Consider the following 19,899-nt stretch of genomic DNA (forward strand, 5'->3'; position numbering starts at 1 on the left):
AGTCAGGCCCTATAGATCAGGAGTCTGTTTACAGTCTCTCTCTGAGGAGTTGGTTGATCAAAGTATTTTTCTGCTTCCTGTGAAGACACTACCTTGTATCCCCCACATGGTGTGTCAGAAGAGGTCTCCCTAAGTGCTTTTCTACTGCCTACTGTAGATTTCCATCACCATCTGGCCTGGGGAGAGCATAGCTCCTCATTGGTCTCTGGAGTTTTCTGAAGAGACTGGTTTTTGTCATGAGGGGAATTGGTTTACCAGAGCTGGGTGTACTCAGGTGAAAACAATGTCAAGAGTTCATGCTCATTATTATACTCACTATTGGTGGAGTGGGCTGAATTTAATATTTAATTGAATGTGCTTATTAAGCAATAAATCCACTTGTCTATTAAATGGCAATAGGTAGGCTCCCGTTTCATCGAATGGCATCACATTTGCATGTTGTACTCATTTTTCCATAATTGTTTTAAACTCTTGCATAGTGTTGCGGTGCATTGCTAAACAGCTGCTACATCTCACTAGCTGGTGAAACTTTTCATGTACATATAATATTTATGAAGAACTTTGGAATCTGTCAGACAGAGATGCCATATCACTTTATAATTCGAGAGGGTTTTTTATCCTCTCCTCTTAAAGAACTTTTCAAATATTAACTACTTACACTCAAAAATGTCCCTCTGAAGTAGATAAAGGAGATAAAGGTCATTTTACCCTCCTCCAAAATGCTGCCACTTCTGTGTGGAAAACAATCGCTGTTTGAGGGCACAAAGTAACACTACATAGTTTAGGACAGAAAATGAAGAAAAAGACCATCCAAATAATACTGGGAGTGAAATGTATGGACGCAGAATATAAATATCTAACCTGCAATTTGGGCAAGACACAGGGGCTAACTTCCTTACTCTTCTGAGAAGTGCCATAAGATCCTTGATGATGACAAGGCTTCTGCACCTCACTTGCATATTTGATCCACAGACAGCACCTCCAATAGCACAGCACCCATCGACAGATATGCCTATAGATATTAATCACGTCCCGCAGCCCAGATATCTCCCTGCTCTTCCCTTCCTCTTCAAATTCTTGAAAGAGGCTAAAGAACCAATTTAAAGCACCTGGCAATTTAGAACATTCTCTGGCAAAGTGAATTTCAACAGCACAACACAAGGGAAGTCCTCCTCCCCTTCCACAAGGAAACACATCCCACTAATGAGCAGCACCTGGCTGTCAAGTCCAGATTCCTGGCTAGGACTTGGGAGTGATCAAAAAAGAGAGCTCCTCCCCAAAAACTCCATCTCAGGTTTTACAGTGTGAGCTGAGCCAACCTGTCACTCTGGGATGAGGGAGCCGGGATGTTCCCACAATCCACTTTGCGCTTATCATAAACTATCTGACTAGCCCAGGTACTTGCAGAGTACCTGTCCCCGTAACAAAGTGCAATATGACACCAGAATTATGCTGCAGGCTCTTTGTGGCAGGCCCTTTCTGCCTGTTTGTACAGCACCTCGCTCAATATGGCCCCAATCCTGAACTGCTTAATACAAGCAACAAAAAGGACAAAACTACTGTGTGGATGTGTAGAGCTAAATGCTGCTCCCACTGAAGTCTATGGCAAAACGTCCCTGGACTTGAATGGCATCAAGGTTTGGCCTGTTGTATCCATAGCTATAGCTTGCCTTCAGTGGGAGGATAGAATTACAGCTGACATGTAGCTGTCTCTCTGCCAGGTAAAAACATTCAGAGGAAGCCAGCATGGCTGCTGAACAGAGAAACCACTCACCTAGAGAGTGTGGCCAAGGATTTCGCCAGGCTGTATTCATTAGGAATAGCTTGTTACACAGTATGCCAACATTTTTATGGCTGACTTAGAACAATGCTTCCTCAGCTCTCATCCCCTAATGCCCCTACTCTACTTGTGCTACATTGATGACATCTTCATCATCTGGACCCATGGAAAAGAAGCCCTTGAGGAATTCCACCAGGATTTCAACAATTTCCATCCCACCATCAACCTCAGCCTGGACCAGTCCACACAAGAGATCCACTTCCTGGACATTATGGTGCTAATAAGTGATGGTCACATAAACACCATCCTATACCGGAAACCTACCGACCGCTATGCCCACCTACATGCCTCCAGCTTTCATCCAGACCACACTACATGATCCATTGTCTACAGCCAAGCTCTACGATACAACCGCATTTGCTCCAACCCCCCAAACAGAGACAAACACCTACAAGATCTCTATCAAGCATTCTTACAACTACAATACCCACCTGCTGAAGTGAAGAAACAGATTGACAAAGCCAGAAGAGTACCCAGAAGTTACGTACTACAGGACAGGCCCAACAAAGAAAATAACAGAACACCACTAGCCATCCCCTCAGCCCCCAACTAAAACCTCTCCAACGCATCATCAAGGATCTACAACCTATCCTGAAGGATGACCCATCACTCTCACAGATCTTGGGAGACAGGCCAGTCTTTGCTTACAGACAGGCCCCCAGCCTGAAGCAAATACTCACCAGCAACCACACACCACACAACAGAACTACTAACCCAGGAACCTATCCTTGCAACAAAGCCCATTGTCAACTGTGTCCACATATCTATTCAGGGGAAACCATCATAGGGCCTAATCACATCAGCCACACAATCAGTGGCTTGTTCACCTGCACATCTGCCAATGTGATATATGCCATCATGTGCCAGCAGTGCCCCTCTGCCATGTACATTGGCCAAACTGGAGAGTCTCTACGTAAAAGAATAAATGGAAACAAATCAGACGTCAAGAATTATCACATTCAAAAACCAGTTGGAGAACACTTCAATCTCTCTGGTCACTCGATTACAGACCTGAAAGTGGCAATTCTTCAACCAAAAATACTTCAAAAACAGACTCCAAGGAGAGACTACTGAATTGGAATTAATTTGCAAACTGGATACAATTAACTTAGGCTTGAATAAAGACTGAGAGTGGATGGGTCATTACACAAAGTAAAACTATGGCCCCATGTTTATCGCCCGCCCCCATTGTTCCTCATATGTTCTTGTCAACTGCTGGAAATGGCCAACCTTGATTATCACTACAAAAGGTCCCCGCTCCCACCCACCCCCCCCGCTCTCCTGCTGGTAATAGCTCACCTTACCTGATCACTCTCGTTACAGTGTGTATGGTAATACACATTGTTTCATGTTCTCTATGTATATAAATCTCCCCACTGTATTTTCCACTGCATGCATCCGATGAAGGGAGCTGTAGCTCACAAAAGCTTATGCTCAAATAAATTTGTTAGTCTCTAAGGTGCCACAAGTACTCCTTTTCTTTTTGTTAGTCAATGCATTCCCCTGGTAATAGTTCAGATATATTCCCCCTGCCCTGCCTGACTGCCTCATTCCCCCCCGCCCCCAGCCTCCTAACATGCAGGAGAAACATTCTATCTAACTCATCAGAATTAAAGAAATTACAGGCCGAATTCCCTATTCAGCCTTTGATGTCAGTGGAAATTTAGCCTAAGGATGGCTTCAGGAGCTGGTTCTGTTAGAATAATAATAATAAAAATCGGCTCTCTACTCACCTCCATGAATTCGGAGCTGGATCTAACATGCTGTCTGAAACACAACAGGAAGTTCTCCTCTGTGGGCAGGATCTGAGCCAGCTGGGGGCAGGGGAGAGACAGCAAAGCCATCAGTGAGTAGAGTAGAAGGTTAGTCACACAACACACAGAGAATCCTTGGCCTGTCCCACTGGTGCGTGTAGACGGTGACAGAATAGGATTGTGTTTCCTTCTTAGTGCATCTCTGTAATTCTTGCTGCTTTCACAGGCCACTGCCGTTTTGTGAGGGAGAGTCAATGCAGCATGTTGCGGAGGAGACACATACATTGTGCTCTCTCTCTCATATTGCGGATTTACTTTTGCTCTTAATTGTTTTGCATAACCTAAAATTAGTCACTGAGACTGAAATAATATGGTCGCTCTTTGCGCATGGAAAGAACATAACAAGTCCCATCTCCATTGTTTGCAATAATTCCCTAGAGCCTCTTCCTGATGAAACACATTAGCAGAGCATTACTGTTACATTACTCTCTAATGGCTAGTCCACTAGGGAATAAGAGCCTACTGCCGCTACCAGCTAACAGAGTTAAACTATTAGTTCCAGTGATTGAGGTCTGTGCTTTTGTGTTAAGGTCCTGGCCTTAAATTCTGCTGACAGCTAAGAATGAGGTTTGTTACACTGTAATGCAACACACTTTCTCCATGCATTAATAAGGGAGTTTGAAAGTATTGTGGCTCTTTTTTACTTCCTTGTTTGTTGCACCTGCATCCTTGATGATGCTGAGCCCAGCTCTCGGAATCATGTTAGGCAGTAAAGTGCTGTCACAGAACTAACTGGGAGAGGCTAGTCACACTAAACACTTTCTACGGCTAATAAATTTGTTAGTCACTAAGGTGCCACAAGTACTCCTCATTCTTTTTACTAAACACTTTGTTCTACTTAAAGCTTTTGTAGAAGTGACTGTTTTACACTTTAATTTTTGGTGCTCACTAAAAGGAGGATTTAAAAGTGGGGCAAAAAAAGTCCTTACATGTACTATTGACACCACCTAGGATTACTGAATGCAAAAGAATCCTAAAAAATCCATTTTCATCATTGACACTGTTTACAATTTGAGCCTTTTTTCCATTTGAACTGGGAAAAGAAGCTAGACAAGTTCACATGTGCACTCCTAGTCAGTTTTAGACAGAAACTGTTCGGGTTTCAAGCACAGGAGAGAACTGTTTACATCCAGATAAAAAACTATTTTTGGTGACATTTTTAAAAGAAACCCTCTCAAAATATTTGCAATGGGGTTGGGAACTTTTAAACAAAACCTTACATTTGAAGATCAAGACAATTAGGACCAAAGAGAATTGTTCCAAAGAAGATTAATAATTTGAAAGGACCATAGATAAAACTGAGACCTAAACTTTGTGAGGTCCCTCTGTTTTTCCAATCAGTTCAGTTCTCCTTGTCTGTCTGCCTTTCGGTGCCCTTTTCACAGCTGTCTTCTTAACTTTGAGTCATTTCTCCCAAGATAGTGTCATTGTCTTCATCAAAGGGCTGGACAATTTTTAATAAGGCCTGTGCAAGCGAGCAGCTGTACAGAAGATTTCTTTGGAAGCTCAGGTTGGCAGGAGCCTCCTTTTTATTAGGAAAATAATAAAGTGGAGCTTCCTGGTAAATCGAGAGAGCGAGCAGCAGACCTGCAGAAGACAGAGTGACTGGCTTCTTTGATGTTTTCATTTAGTGGTAACAGCTGAAAGGAACCATGTCCTAGCCACTGAGAACATCCTGGCTATATAGCTGGCTTTGTCATGACAGCAACTCACCAGAGCAATTTCATTCCCTCTGCAGGTAGGGACAAATTTAGATCCAGTGTCACTCCACTGACTTCAATAGGGAGGAGTTTGGCCTGACGAGTTCTCAGATACTGTAAAACTACAAGAATGTAGACTGGGGAGCAAAAGATCTTATAGCCCCCACTGCCCATGGTATATACAGTATCCCTGCTCCCCAGTCAGAGTCCTCCCCTCTTAAAGAGAAATGAAATCTGGTTCTGCAAACCAACAGTGGATTCATGCAAATCCCACCCATTATGGATGTGACTGGCTTCAGCTAAATTGCTGCCATCCTAAGCCCAGCTCGGCTTCTGCTGTGCCCATGAGCAACTGTACATGAGATGCAGTTACATGAATACTGGTAATTCGTTGGTATGGTCAGCAGGACACACAGTGCGAAGCATGTTGGGATATGACAGAGTCAGGCCAATTACATATTACTGGTCCCTCTGCATGTGCCGGCTCAAACGCAGGGCCCAGGCCTGGGGCCTGACTCATGCTGAGTAGCATTTTGGTCCATGAATAGTTAATGGGACTAGTCAGTGTGAGTCAGGCTAGCAGGATCTGTCCTGACACAATAGTGCCTCCTTGATGGTCACAGGGAGGAAGCGGGTGGGAGGCAAAAATGAGAGTGTACACAAATACAAGGGTGTGGGGAAAAGGATGAGGACAGGCGAGTCAGAATCACTGATGGCAAAGGGGGGGAAGGGAATGTGAGGAGAGGCAGAGAACAGAAGGTAGAGACCGAAATACACCCTCTGGGAGCTAGTGCCTCATCACTCACAGGAAGGGAGGGCAGAGTACAGAAAAGTTAATCCACCTCTGGTGAAGGAGCCAGCTGGACATGCCGCCCTTATTTTAAAGGGACATCCCTTCCTTGGTGCCTAGCCTCCCACAGCACAGGGATTTGCCAACATCGTCACAGTGTGTGGACCAGGGCCGGCCCACAACATTTTGGCACCTGAGGAGGGGAGCTCAAATGATGCCCCCTCGCTTGGGCCAAAACTTTGAAAGGTCTCAAATCAGCCTTCTTCCTGTTCTACCCCTCTCATGGTACTGCTCTGCTACCTACCCCAATAAAGGAGAACTAACAACTTTAAATGCCTTGTTCAAAAATTTTAAGTAACACTTCACTTTCAAATGCCTGAACAGCAAATGTAACTTTTCTTGTCTGGCATTTTTATCTGTTTGAATAATCAAAGTGGTGCTTTCCCTGCCTTCTTGGTTGCAAAGATTTGAACTGCTTCCTGAAGGTCCATAGTCTGGGCCAGCTCATGCTCTATTGAGATGGTTGCAAGGCCGACCTGTGTCATTGTGGAGCGTAGATGTGTTTTTATTAACTTCAGCTTGGAGAAGCTGTGTTCTCCACTGGCAACTGCTAAAAGAAGTGTTAGAAGTATGCACAGAGCAACAAAAGCATTTGGAAAGAGGGTGGTCATCTTATTTGTGCACATATATTCCAGAACAGCCTTTGGAGTTGATCCTGCTGAAATGTATCTTGAAAGGATTTTCAGTTCATCACCTAAATCATTCGCATCAATATCGCACGTCATCATGTGTCAACACTGGCTCTAGTGCCCTGCATTGCTGCTGTAGGTCTTCTTCAGGTATAGTGAGGAGTTTTGGAATATCAGACAACATCCCAAATATACTGCTGTGTTCCTTGATGTGCATGAAATGTTCTTCAACTGACTATTGCACAATCTAGCACCTGGTTAAAGAACTCAACTTTGAATTGTTGTTTGGGGTCTGTGACAGGGTCGGGCCAGATGGCTACAGGAGAATAATCCTATTGGGATCCAGGAAGTGGGCAGGTGAAGCCTGTCCACTGCTAAAGGATCCCCCCCCCCCAGCCTAAGAGGGGGATCCACAGGACCTGGACACCAAATAAATCCGGGGGACAACTAATGAAATAACAGCAACAGGAGTGTGGTCAAAGGGTCAAACGAAGGGAACCGGACGGGGACACCGAGCAGAGAACCCCAGACAGCGCCCACTGCTCCTCAAAGGCGTCAAGAGAGTCAGTGGACGTTGCTCAGACGAACTCTGCCCAGATATGTGAACGGACCGAGGATCGGAAATAGGCCCCACAGTCACAGGAGACTCCATCGGCCAACCTCCTCACCCTGGTTTTATAGATGGCCATTTTAGCTAGGGCCAGGAGGAGGTTGACCAGGAGATCCCGTGACTTTGTGGGGCTGCGGATAGGGAGAGCATAAACAAGAAGATGAGAGGAAAAGTGCAACCAAAAACGTAATAAAATATTCGTGAAGAGCCGGAATAGGGGCTGCAGCCTGGCACACTCCAGATATATGTGTTTCCAGGTTTTCCCTCACGCCACAAAAGGGGCAGGTGTCTGGGATAGAGGTGAAGCACGCCAAGAACATGCCGTGCTCATGGCTCCATGAAGGAGCCGCCAACTGACATCCCCAGCAGGCCTCGGGACCAAGGTGGAATATAGGCTGGCCCACTGGGGCTCCTCACCCTCCAAAGGTCTCCGAGTCTGGTGACTTCTGCCAGGACCAACCTCTGGCGCACCGAGGGGGACTCCACCACTTGCATGTGGAGCTGGGGGTTGTGTAGCAGGGGCTCCGTGAGGAGATCTGCCCCCATGGTAGCCACCCTGGACCTGGTCGTTGAAAGCAGTTTCCAGGTCTGGAGGAGGTCCTGGTAGAAGACCGGCAGCCCGGAGAGACTTCTCGGATGGAGATAAAGGAGCTGCCGGTCATATTAGAGCCCTCGGAAGTGGTGCAGGAAGGCGTGCGCCAGTATGCTCCACGCCGGACTACCTGTACCATAAAGAAGCCTCTTCAGGGCCTGGAGGCGGAAGACATGGACCTGAGAGTACAGACACTTCAGGCCCTGCCCTCCCTCCTCCAGGGGTAGATGGAAAACCCCTACAGGGACCTAGTGAAGTCCTGACCAAAAGAACTCCAGAATCGATGTCCGGAGGTTGGCCAGGAAACCTGGGGCCAGGACCAGGCTGTTGAGCCAGTACCAGAGCATGGACAGGACTAGTTGATTAAGCACTAGTGCTCTCTCTCGAAGGGAGAGGCATCGGAGTAGTCCTGTCCATTTCTGGAGCCGCTCTATCACCCCGCCCTCTAAATTGTGCCAGTTCTCCGGCGGAGAGGGATGCGTGGCAGAAAGGTAAATGCTGAGATAGAGCAGCGGACCCGTGCTCCACCGGATGGCCTGAAGTGCGGGTGGGAGGGAGCTCGCCTGCCACCAGTCCCCTACCACCAAGCCAGAGCTCTTGACCCAGTTGACCCGCGCGGAGGAAGCTGCCGAATAGATGGCCTGGCAAGCCTCCACCCGCGCCAAGTCGCCCGGGTTCTGGACCATGAGGAGCACGTCATCAGCGTACGCCGACAGGACCAGCCGCAGCTCCGGCTCCCGCAGCACCAACCCTGTCAACCTCCTTCGGAGGAGACAGAGGAAGGGCTCAATCACTAGAGCGTACAGGTGGCCCGAGAGGGGGCACCCCTGCTGTGCTCCTCGCCCGAAGCTGACCGGTTCAGTCAGGGTCCAGTTGAGCCTGACCAAACACTCTGCAAAGGTGTACAGCGCCCAGAGAAAACCCACAAACTGGGGTCCGAAGCCAAACTCTCGCAGAGTGCTGAGGAGATACCCTTGGTCCACCCTGTCGAACGCCTTCTCCTGATCCAAGGACAGGAGGATGAACAACAGACCATCCCTATACCCGAGTTCCAAAAGGTCCCGATCTGGGTGGACCACATCCGCCAGCACGGACCCTAGCCGCAGCAAGATTGCTTTTGCCACGACTTTGTAGTCCATGCTAAGGAGCGAGACGGGATGCCAATTTCGTAAATCGTCGAAGTCCCCCTTCTTCGGCAATAAGGCGAGCACGGCTCACCTGCAGGAAAGAGGAAGGACCCCGCTCCGCAAAGACTCAGCCCACACGGTGACTAGGTCTGGGCCGAGAACGTCCCAGAACACGCGGTAGAACTCCACGGTCAGCCTGTCCATGCGCGGAGATTTATTGGTGGGCATGTGACGGAGGGCTTCCGAGAACTCGTCCATAGTGAGAGGAAGCTCTAGCCGGTCTCGGTCGCCCACGCTGACTGTAGAGAGCTCCTCCCAGAGCACTCTGCAGGCGTTAGGATCGGTCGGATCCAGGGAGAAAAGGCTTGCATAGAAGGCTCTCGCCCTCCCGCACATCTCCATCGGATCTGTGAGGGGGGGTTCCATCTTCTGCCAGAAGGCAGGTGATGTATTTCTTGGCCCCCCTCCTTTTCTCCAAGGCTTAGAAGAAGCGGGAGCCACGATCCATCTCCCGAAGAAGACAGATGTGGGATCGAACAAAGGCGCCCTGGGCCCGATGGTCCTCAAGGGCCCGGAGCTCCTCCCGCTTCTCTCGGCACGCTCCGCAGAGGGGTGGATCCTCGGGGATGGCGGCCAGATGCCTCTCCAGCTCTAAGACCTCCCGTTCCAACTGCTCTATCTCCGCATCCCTCCGTCAGCTAGCGCCCCAAGTGTAGTCACAGCAGAAGAGCCGGGCGTGCACATTCCCTAGGTCCCACCACCGCTGCCCTCAGCAGGCCAGCCAGAACTCCCGGAAGGACGCCACGAAGCCCACATCCTCCAACAAGCTGTTGTTGAAATGCCAATAGGCCGGCCCCGGCCTCTCCACGCAGAGGGAGGCTGTCATGGTGGCTAAATGATGGTCAGAAAATGGGGCCGGCTGGATGCTGGAGGAGTGGGTTTGTGAAGCATGATAAGTAGATGTGGTCCAACCGGGAGCGGGGCGACCGATGTCGGGGCATAGACATTAACGAGGTTGATCACGAGTCCCTCCATACGGGCCCGGAGGTGCAGAAGGCGGCCCGGCACAGCCTCGGCGACCCCCAGCACCTCGGGCCGTAGTACGAACTGTGAGATGGCTAAAGTAGACCCTGTCCCCCCAGTCCAGCCGCCAGCTGTCTTCGGCGGCCGGATCCGTATGGGTCTCCTGCAGGAAAACCACAGAGTACCCCCCCTTCCGAAGGAAGGAGAGCACCTGAGGCCTGCGGAGACCCATCCTACAGCCACGGGTGTTCAATGTTGCGAAGGTGAGTGGTGCCATGAGGAGGTCTGTGGGGGATCCTTGCTGGCAGGGATGCTCGCAGCCCCCATTGGGCCACGCCACAAACCGTAACCTACCCCGTAGGTGAGCAACAAGTCACGGAAGCCATGGAGCCGTTGGTAGGCTACGTTGTCGTGCTTCCCGGTCCTTTTACCTCCCCCATGAGGGCCCTTGCGGCCCAGAGGATTTGATGAAAGTCACCCCATCGCTGGAGAGCAAGGTGTACCTTGTTGCGGGAGCCACGGACGTCTTCTAAAAACTCCCGCAACTCCTCTCGCAGCGCATGGGGGGGGTGGGGTTACTGTCTCCTGGTCATCCCCTGGTGGGACATTTGGTACAGCCCCATGGCCCACCAAGACGGGCAGGCAGGGTGTGGACCCCCGACAGAGCACCCGATGAGCTGGCGCTATGTGGCTCGCCTCGAAACCTGGAGCAATGGGGGGCGACGGAGGGAAGGTAGCAGCCCCACGTGCGCTTGCACAAAGTTAATTTGGGCTGGCTGCTGCTTCTGGCCCAAATGGTGGAAATAGGGCATGGAAGCCAAGCAAGCAGCTGAGTCCAGAGGCAGGAGCTGAGGCAGATGGTAAACAGCCAGTGGGGTGGTGGAGGGGGCAGCGGTGATGGTAGTAGTGGTGGGGGTTGGGGGGGACACAGGTGGATCGGGGGGCAGCTCCATGCCACACACCCTGTGTCCCTTCAAACACAGTCAAGACCCCCACCACAAGAGCACAGTTTGAAAGTTTCTCAGTTCCAAAGACCCCCGCCACGGTGGTCTGCAAAGTCTCTAGGTGCTCCCCCACTGGTAGATGGTCCCCTTCTTCTCCTCCTCGGGCTTCAGCAGCTCCAGGCAGCAAGCTCCACAGCAGCAGCTCCAGGAACTCCAGGTGGTGGTCCGGGCAAGTAGAAAGGACCCCTCTAAGGTGGTGGTGGTGTCCACAACAGCAATGGCTGGGGCTGGGGTCCCTCACTCCGCCCCCCCCCCAGGGGCTGCAGTTGGAGCAGTAGCAGCACCCAAGGGTGGGGGGTCCAGCAGCCAGCCAGCAACCAGGTAGCAGAGAAGGGGGGTGGTGTCTGGCCCAGCCAGGGGAGCAGCTGGAGCAGCAACAGCAGTAGAGAGGACCCAGGGCCTAGCAGCAGCAGCCCTCTCCCTCCTTCTCCCTCCAAGCCAGAGGGAGAAGACCGGCATGCTATGCTACAGGAGCATAATCCGATTGGGATCCGGGAAGTGGGCGGGCGAAGCCTGTCCACTGCTAAAGGATCCCCCCCCCAGCCTAAGAAGGGGATCCACAGGACCTGGACACCAAATAAATCCAGGGGACAACTAATGAAATAACAGTGACAGGAGTGTGGTCAAAGGGTCAAACGAAGGGAACCGGACGGGGACACCGAGCAGAGAACCCCAGACAGCGCCCACTGCTCCTTAAAGGCGTCAAGGGAGTCAGAGGACGCCGCCCAGAGGAACTCTGCCCAGATACGTGAACGGACTGAGGATTGGAAATAGGCCCCACAGTCACAAGAGACTCCATCGGCCAACCTCCCCCCCCCTGGTTTTATAGATGGCCATTTTAGCTAGGGCCAGGAGGAGGTTGACCAGGAGATCCCGTGACTGCAGGAGAGTGATCAAAGGGAGAGCTATTGGTCCCCGATTACGAGGTCCCTTTTCCTTGGGTAAGGGAACAGGGAAAATTCCAGAACAATCAGGAACTTTCTGGAAACAATTAAGGCAGACAGGCTGATTAGAACACATGCAGCCAATCAAGAAGCTGCTAGAATCAACTAAGGCAGGTTAATCAGGGCACCTGGGTTTAAAAAGGCTCTCACTCCAGTTAGCGAGGGGTGTGTGCGAGGAGCTGGGAATAAGAGGTGCAAGAAGCTGAGAGTGAGGTGGTGTACTACTGGAAGACTGAGAAGTACAAGCATCATCAGACATCAGGAGGAAGGTCCTGTGGTGAGAATAAAGAAGGCGTTGGGAGGAGGCCATGGGGAAGTAGCCCAGGGAGTTGTAGCTGCCGTGCAGCTGTTCCAGGAGGCTCTCTAGACAGCTGCATTCCACAGGGCTCTGAGCTGGAACCCGGAGTAGAGAGCGGGCCTGGGTTCCCCCATCCCTCCAACTCCCTACTTGATACCGGAGGAGTTTAACTGGACTGTGGGTTCCACCAGAGGGGAAGGTCTCTGCCCTGTTCCCTGATCCACTAGGTGGATCAGCAGAGACTGCAGGGATTGTTCTTCTTTCTCCTTTTCCCCATGCTGGCCAGTGATGAGGCTAACTGAGTGAATGGCAGATTTGAGCCACAAAAGTGGCCAAACTGAGGGCTGCCGTGAACCTCTGGACAAGAAAATCCGCCAATAAGCGCAGGACCCACCAAGGCAGAGGAGGAGCTGTGTCACAGGTCTCTTATGGGATTATCCCGTGCCGCATAATCAAAATGTCTTCTTCAGTGACTCTTGTATTCTTGAATGGGTGGAAAAATAGTTTCAGTGTGAAGTTCCTCTGCCAACTTCTGTGCATTCTTCAGAACGTTTTGAAATCCCTCATCTGACTGGTAAGACTGTAGGTATGACTTTGCTTTATCCAGTTGTTCCATTGTTCCAGATATATCAAGGTCAACACTTGGAGTCTCTTACTTACAACATTTATTTCAAACAGTATGTCATGCCACAACACTAAGCCACACAGAAATGTGAAGTTATGTATGTTTCTGGTGATTCCATTTCCCTCTGCCACTGTTTTCCCACGAACAGTGCCTGTCATAGCATTATCCTCCATAATGGCAACTATGGCATTATCTATCTTTCCAATTTGGTGTTTGATAGGTTTTATCGCCTCCACTCGACTTTCCCATCATGTGGCACTCAGTGGTTTCAGTGTCAGAAAGGATGTTCCCAGATGTTGCTTCAAAATTTGCCATTGATAAGTTGATGCAAAGAAAAATACATAGATGCTTTGAATTACATTAAACAATTCAGCAGCCTCACTAGAAACTGATGCTGCATCACTGACCACCAAGTTCAATGAATGAGAACTGCATGGGACAAAAAAAAAAACGCTCGAGGGTTTAACTCTCGGATCCGTGTCTGCAGTCCTCCGTTCTTTCCTCTCATGTTGGCACCATTATTGTAGCCCTGACCTCTCATGTCAGCTATCGCAATTCCCATATCTTCCAGCTTTTTAAGAAGCGCATTTGTCATACCAGCTCCTGTAGCATCAGTGTCAATACATTCTAGAAAATGCTCTCTAACAGTCACCATTGCAGGGACATTTTCACTAGGTTTTGTTGTTGTTACAAAACGCACCATTAAAGTCATTTGTTCCATATGGTTGATGTCAGGTGTGCAGTCCAGAATAACAGAGTAATATCGTGCTGACTTCAGATCTGCCATAATCTTCTGTTTGACTTTTGTTGCCAGTAACTCTATGATCTCATTTTGAATTGTTTTTCCAAGGTAGTGGTGTGTGTACATTTCTTGGGTGGTAACTCTTCTTAGATGCTCCTGGCGTACAGCATCAAACTCAGCCATCAGCTCCACAATTTTAAGGAAGTTTCCATTGTTTGGCACATACAGCTGATCTGAAATGCCACGCAGTGCTAGGTTTTGGGTTGCAAGCATTGTCACAATGGCAATGAGTCTTTTCAGAACATTTTGCCAGTAAAGAGACTCTGATGCAATCTTCTCTTGATGCTGATCATCTATGGTGGCCTTTAACCTTAGTCTCATCTCAAGCTCTTTCCACCTATGGAATGCTCTCTGGTGATTTGTTGCCTTCTTATGGCATGCCAGATTTCTAGCCAGATTTTTCCAATCCTTTGTTCCTGTAGAACCCAGTGTGGCTGGAACATTAGGCTGGAAGACTTTGCAACAAAACCAGTATGCAGCATTCTGGGTTTTTGAGTACATAAGCCATGGCCTCTCCACTTTGGCACCATTGGGGATTTCACGCCAGTAACGTTTTGGATGGAAACTTCTATTTTCATTGTCTTTGGGGAACATGAAGTTTTTCACTTGCTGTGGCCCACGCAGTACAAGGAAGTCCCTCAGGCTACTGCTCAAGTGGGTCCACAGTCCTGGATCATCTAGACTCAAGGAACTAAACTCAGCAGCAGCTGTTTCTTGTGCCTCCACCACACTCTTCTCTGATCTACACTTTTCTTCAGGAATGTGCATGGTTACATCCACTTGAGATGGAGATATGGATGCTGCAGCAGCTGCCAGGTCACCTGCACTCTGACTAACTGGAAGATCAGGCATCTCCTCACCACTCGCATCCTCACTGGGGCTGGAAGGTTCACCGTGAACATTTGTGTTCAATGTATTTCGGGAGAGCTCCTTCCTGCTTAGATAGAAAAGCTTCCTTTGCTTTCTTTCTTTTTCTGAATACTGCCCAGAAGGGCGTTTTCTTCTTTCACTCATGGCTGCTGTTCTGTGCCAGCTGTAGTGGCTCTCAACACTCAGTTGAAGGGGACAAATAAGCAGGCTGGTAGCAGGGCCTGAGTGAGGGAAGATATCAGCGTTTTAGGGCCTAACTGGCTCTACTACTTCAGTTGACTGCCTGTTCTCCTCAAGTGGGTTCAGGGAAGCATCAGGAAACAGGAAACTCCCTGAGAAGCTGGGGTTAATCAATCCAGGGTCCTGGGGGTGCTGGAGAGGTACATAAGAGGCTCCTCCTCCTCTCTCTCCCTGCAGCTTCTGCTGCTTTCTGTTATTCCCTCTCCCCTTTTCTCCTGCCTGCCTGTTCTGTCTCTTGTGCCCTCCTCCCTCCAGCACAGCTCTCCCCCCTCTGTGCATCTCGAGCAGAGAGAATCCAGATGCACCAGCAACAGATGCCATTTTCTACACTCTGAGTCCTTGTTGCGTCTCCCCCACCCACAGTCTGGCACCTGAGGGGCTGCCTCAGTTTACCTCATGGTAAGGCCAGCCCTGGTGTGGACCACACCATAACAGCGTCTTTCTACCACCATCTTCTCTCCCATTCATCACTGTGTGCACCTAACTCCCCTGCTGGCAACTGAACAGCTGCCCTGGGGCAACCACAGTAGCTGCTTGTGTAGCCACGTACTTGGGGCACTCAAGGGATTCGAATCTAGGACCTACTGAGCTGAAAGCAGAATGTAAGTGCGGGGCTGAAACTTAGTGGGTTTTTGGTCGGCTCCCTCCCACTATTGAAAGAAAGGGGAAGGGCCAAAGAGAAATCAGGATCATGAGACTTTCAGTCCCCAGGGCCAATGGGGAGAGGCCGACATTCCAAATCAGCCCAGTTGAAAGGTCAGGTGAGCCAATGAGGGAGTCAGGAGCCTGGGGTCCTGTCCTCCCTGTGAGGTGGAGCTGCCTGGGTCACAGTAGGGCAGAGCTAAGGAGAGCAGCAGCCTGAGCTGAGCTGGAGGCAGAGCAGCAGCAGCATGGAGTCAAAGCTGGGCTGGAGCTGGAGCTGGTGCAGTGCAGACCAGGGGTGCCGACAGGAGCCAGGACTGAGGTGGGATAGCAGGCATCCATCATGCTACGAGCAACACCGGAGAAGAGAGTGGTGAGCAGCTGGGGAGAGCAAGGGGGCTATGGGCAGAGGGTCCAGAGAGGGGACACATTGCCAGGCTCAGAGTCGGCTGTGTGTGGTGTCCCCAGGCCCATGGACAGGGTGTGTGCGTGGGGGTCCTTGTGCCTTTAACCTTTTCCATTTTCCCTTATTTTTCTTAGTTGCTGTTTAGTAAATTGTATTTGGTTTAAGGTATGAGTAATGATCAGTGGGCTAGGGCTGTGGCTGGTGCAGAGAGAATACCCCTAGCCCTTGGCCTAAGTGACCATGACAACACAAGGGTTAAACCTCCCAGGAATCCTGGGCCCACCTTTATTGGGGGTAACAAGCACTCTGCCACATGGAAGCGTGGAAGAACTGTCCTCAAGGTCAGGCAGGTTTCTGGGTAAAGGAAGTGGGAGTGAGAACTCAGGTCTTTTCACTATCTGATTCCACTGGGATTGTGCAGAAGCCAGGAAAGTTCCTCACAATAGTGGGACCATTCCCCCACTTGCGATGAGCTACCACCACTTGAGCTAGAGAAGTAAACATTAGCAGACTTGTACACCTTTTATGGGACGCAGTGTGGCCTAGCAGACAGAGCACTGAACTGGGAATCAGGAGACCTTGGTTATATTCCCAGTTCTGTCACTGGCCTGGTAGGTGATGTTGCACAAATCACTTTCTTGTGCTGTGCCTCAGTTTCCCCATCTGTCAAATGGGGATTATGATGATCAGTGTAAGAGCCTGCTATTATGTAGATCAGCCACTAGAGGGCAACAGATTGAGATTCCTTACTACCCAGAGTGCAGATCACACTTACCTGGGCAGGCAATATTAGTGCTGAATGTATTTCTGTCTTATTTTAATGTAGCGCAGCAGCTGGAAACACGGAGAAGCCAAATCCACGTGACCAGCCAACTCCCCACTTGTCACCATGAAGTGCTCTGCAGATTGTAGTCTGGGACTACTGCCTCATTAAAAAATATGCCACACAGTTCTCTCTCATATTTCAACGATCATGCAAAATAGATATAACTTTCATACCTCATCCCAGGTATGATTTTATACCACTGGCCCTGAAAAATCAGTTTAATCTTTGACCTGACAGTTGATGTAAGAGTTTATAGCCCTTCTCAAATCTTATTCTAGCTATGTCATTTTTATTGTTCCTATCTATGTCTAATCCTTTCCTACATCCCACTAAGCTCTTGGATTTAATAATTTTCTGCAGCAGTGAGAACCAGGCCTCCTGGGTTCAGTTCTTGTCACTCTGATAGAGCAGAAATAGAAATGGTCCAGGAAAAGGCAGCAGAAATGATTAGAAGCCTGTAGAGACTTTATGAAGATAAATTAAAAAGATTAAGATGCTTTTCTTTAGAGAGGAGATGAATGAGGGGGAATATAAAATAATTACTGGGAGAGAGGAGGGTCCCCAATCCCATAACTTGGGAGCAAAGGGGCAGACAATGAAATGTAAATCAACAACTTCTACAGCTGTTCAACAACTTCTACAGGGCAATTCTGTTTTATGCAATGCATAGTAGAGCCAGTGGAACTCACTGCCACAATATGTTTGTGGGATACAAGGAGGAATTAAACATGTATATGAATAGTGAGAACATCAGCAGCTATTACACTAGCTGGGATAACAATCCATAATGAGCATCCGCTCATGCATCAGGACACAAGGCAGCCACATTAGTTGCCAGGGGTTCAGAAGATGTTTCTCCCATGGCTATTGGATTCATAGAATCATAGAATATTAGGGTTGGAAGGGACCTCAGGAGGTCATCTAGTCCAACCCCCTGCTCAAAGCAGAACCAATCCCCAACGAAATCATTCCAGCCAGGGCTTTGTCAAGACTGATCTTAAAAACCTCTAAGGAAGGAGATTCCACCACCTCCCTAGGTAACCCATTCCAGTGCTTCCCCACACTCCTAGTGAAATAGTTTTTCGTAATATCCAACCTAAACCTCCCCCACTGCAACTTGAGACCATTACTCCTCGTTCTGTCATCCGCTACCACTGAGAACAGCCGAGCTCCATCCTCTTTGGAACCCCCTTTCAGTTAGTTGAAGGCTGCTACCAAATCCCCCCTCAGTCTTCTCTTCTGCAGACTAAATAACCCCAGTTCCCTCAGCCTCTCCTCATAAGTCATGTGTTCCAGCCCCCTCATCATTTTTGTTGCCCTCTGCTGGACTCTTCCCAATTTTTCCACATCCTTCTTGTAGTGTGGGGCCCAAAACTGGACACAGTACTCCAGATGAGGGCGCAACAGTGCCGAATAGAGGGGAATGATCACGTCCCTCGATCTGTTGGCAATGCCCCTACTTATACAGCCCAAAATGCCGTTGGCCTTCTTGACAACAAGGGCACACTGCTGACTCATATCCAGCTTCTTGTCCACCATAATCTCTAGGTCCTTTTCCGCAGAACTGTTGCCTAGCCACGCGGTCCCTAGTCTGTGGTGGTGCATGGGATTCTTCTGTCCTAAGTAGAGGATTCTGCACTTGTCCCTGTTGCATAGGTGCCAACTTCTCCTGGTGCCAATGGGTGCTCATGCTCCCCAGCCCTGCCCTAACTCCACAGCTGCCCTCCCTCCATTCCAACCCCTTCCTCAAAGTCCCCACCCCAACTCCGTCCCCTCCCTGCCCCCTATTGGACTCCTTCCCCAAATCTCCGCCTCTTCCGTGCCTCCTCCCCTGAGCGTGCCACGTTCCTGCTACTCCCCCCTCCCTCCCACAGCCAGTTACGCCATGAAACAGCTGTTTCATGGCGGCAAGGGCTGGGAGGAGAAGCAGGGAAGGCGTGCTCATGGGAGGAGGTGGAGGTGAGCTGGGGTGGGGCGGGGAGCTGCATTTTCAAAGGTGCCTAAGGGAATAAGGTGCTCAGATCTCATGGAAATCCAATGGGATCTGGACACCTGACTCCCTGAGGCTGCTTTGACAAGGCAGCCTATTGCAACATGCGGCAGGATTCACACTCCCCACCTCTGGAGTGCAAGAGGATCCATGTGTCCATGCTAGGATCTAATCCCTCAGCATAGGTGGGACATCCTGGTCCCAATGAAGCCGATGATAAGTCTCTCACTGACTTCAGTGGGGCCAGGATTTCCCCTTGAACATAGTAGTATTGATGAGAGCAGCTTGTGGGTGCGATGCTGGTGCTAGCACCACTCACCTCTGCCATTTCAATTCTGCCATCTGCATTCTTGTCATACTTCTGCATGAACTCCTTCATCTTCTCTGCAAAGTTGCCATTCTTAGAGTCCTGTGAACAAAGCGAGAAGGTTTGTCCCTCTTGCACTCCAGCAGGGCCTCTGTGCCCCCTGGCCCTTCCCGCACTGTGTCTGGTCAGTGCGTTGGCTTTGAGCCATGAAATGATGAGAGAGAACAGCAAATGGGAAGGACGCTGCTTGGATGTCAAACAAGCGAGTACATCAGCCAGGAGTCCCTTTCCCTCTTAGTTCAAGGCAGGAGAGCCAACGGAATATCCTACCTCAACGCATTTGGGTTAAATGATGATTACAATTGTGCCTATGAGCCCCATTGCGCTAGGCGCTTTACACACGCACAAAGAGACAGACCCTGCCTGGAAGAGTTTACAATGTAACTAGACAAGAAAATTAGTCTCATTCCCAGCTAAGAAGCTGAGGCACAGTGAGATTGAGGGATACTCAGGGAGGCAAGGGCAGAGCTAGGATCTGAATCAGATTTGCTGCACTGAGGCCAGTGCTTTAACCCCAAGAGTACTCCCATCTAATCCAAGAGAGCAGACTGGCAGCTGGCAGGGAACACTAATCTAAATGAGTTTGAGGTGATTAACAACCCAGCCTCACATCAGATCAGGAAAGGGAGCTGCCCATGTATCCCTGGCCAGCTAATGCCAGTGTCAGGGTCCCCTCCCCACTCTGAACTCTAGGGTACAG

At 49.7% G+C, this 19,899-nt stretch overlaps 1 protein-coding gene across 1 annotated transcript in view; it reads right to left on the reverse strand.

Moving 5' to 3' along the window:
- CALB2 (calbindin 2) overlaps positions 1-19,899 on the reverse strand; it is a 71,559-nt gene that overhangs the window by 10,162 nt on the left and 41,498 nt on the right. Inside the window, exons 3-4 of the mRNA XM_038367734.2 lie at positions 19,152-19,241; positions 3,574-3,654 (exon numbers count right to left, since the gene is read on the reverse strand). Coding sequence (XP_038223662.1) covers positions 3,574-3,654; positions 19,152-19,241 — 171 coding nt within the window. The remainder of the gene's footprint in view (positions 1-3,573; positions 3,655-19,151; positions 19,242-19,899) is intronic.

The sequence above is a fragment of the Dermochelys coriacea genome, chromosome 12, assembly GCF_009764565.3.
Source record: "Dermochelys coriacea isolate rDerCor1 chromosome 12, rDerCor1.pri.v4, whole genome shotgun sequence".
NCBI classification, from domain to species: Eukaryota; Metazoa; Chordata; order Testudines; family Dermochelyidae; genus Dermochelys; species Dermochelys coriacea.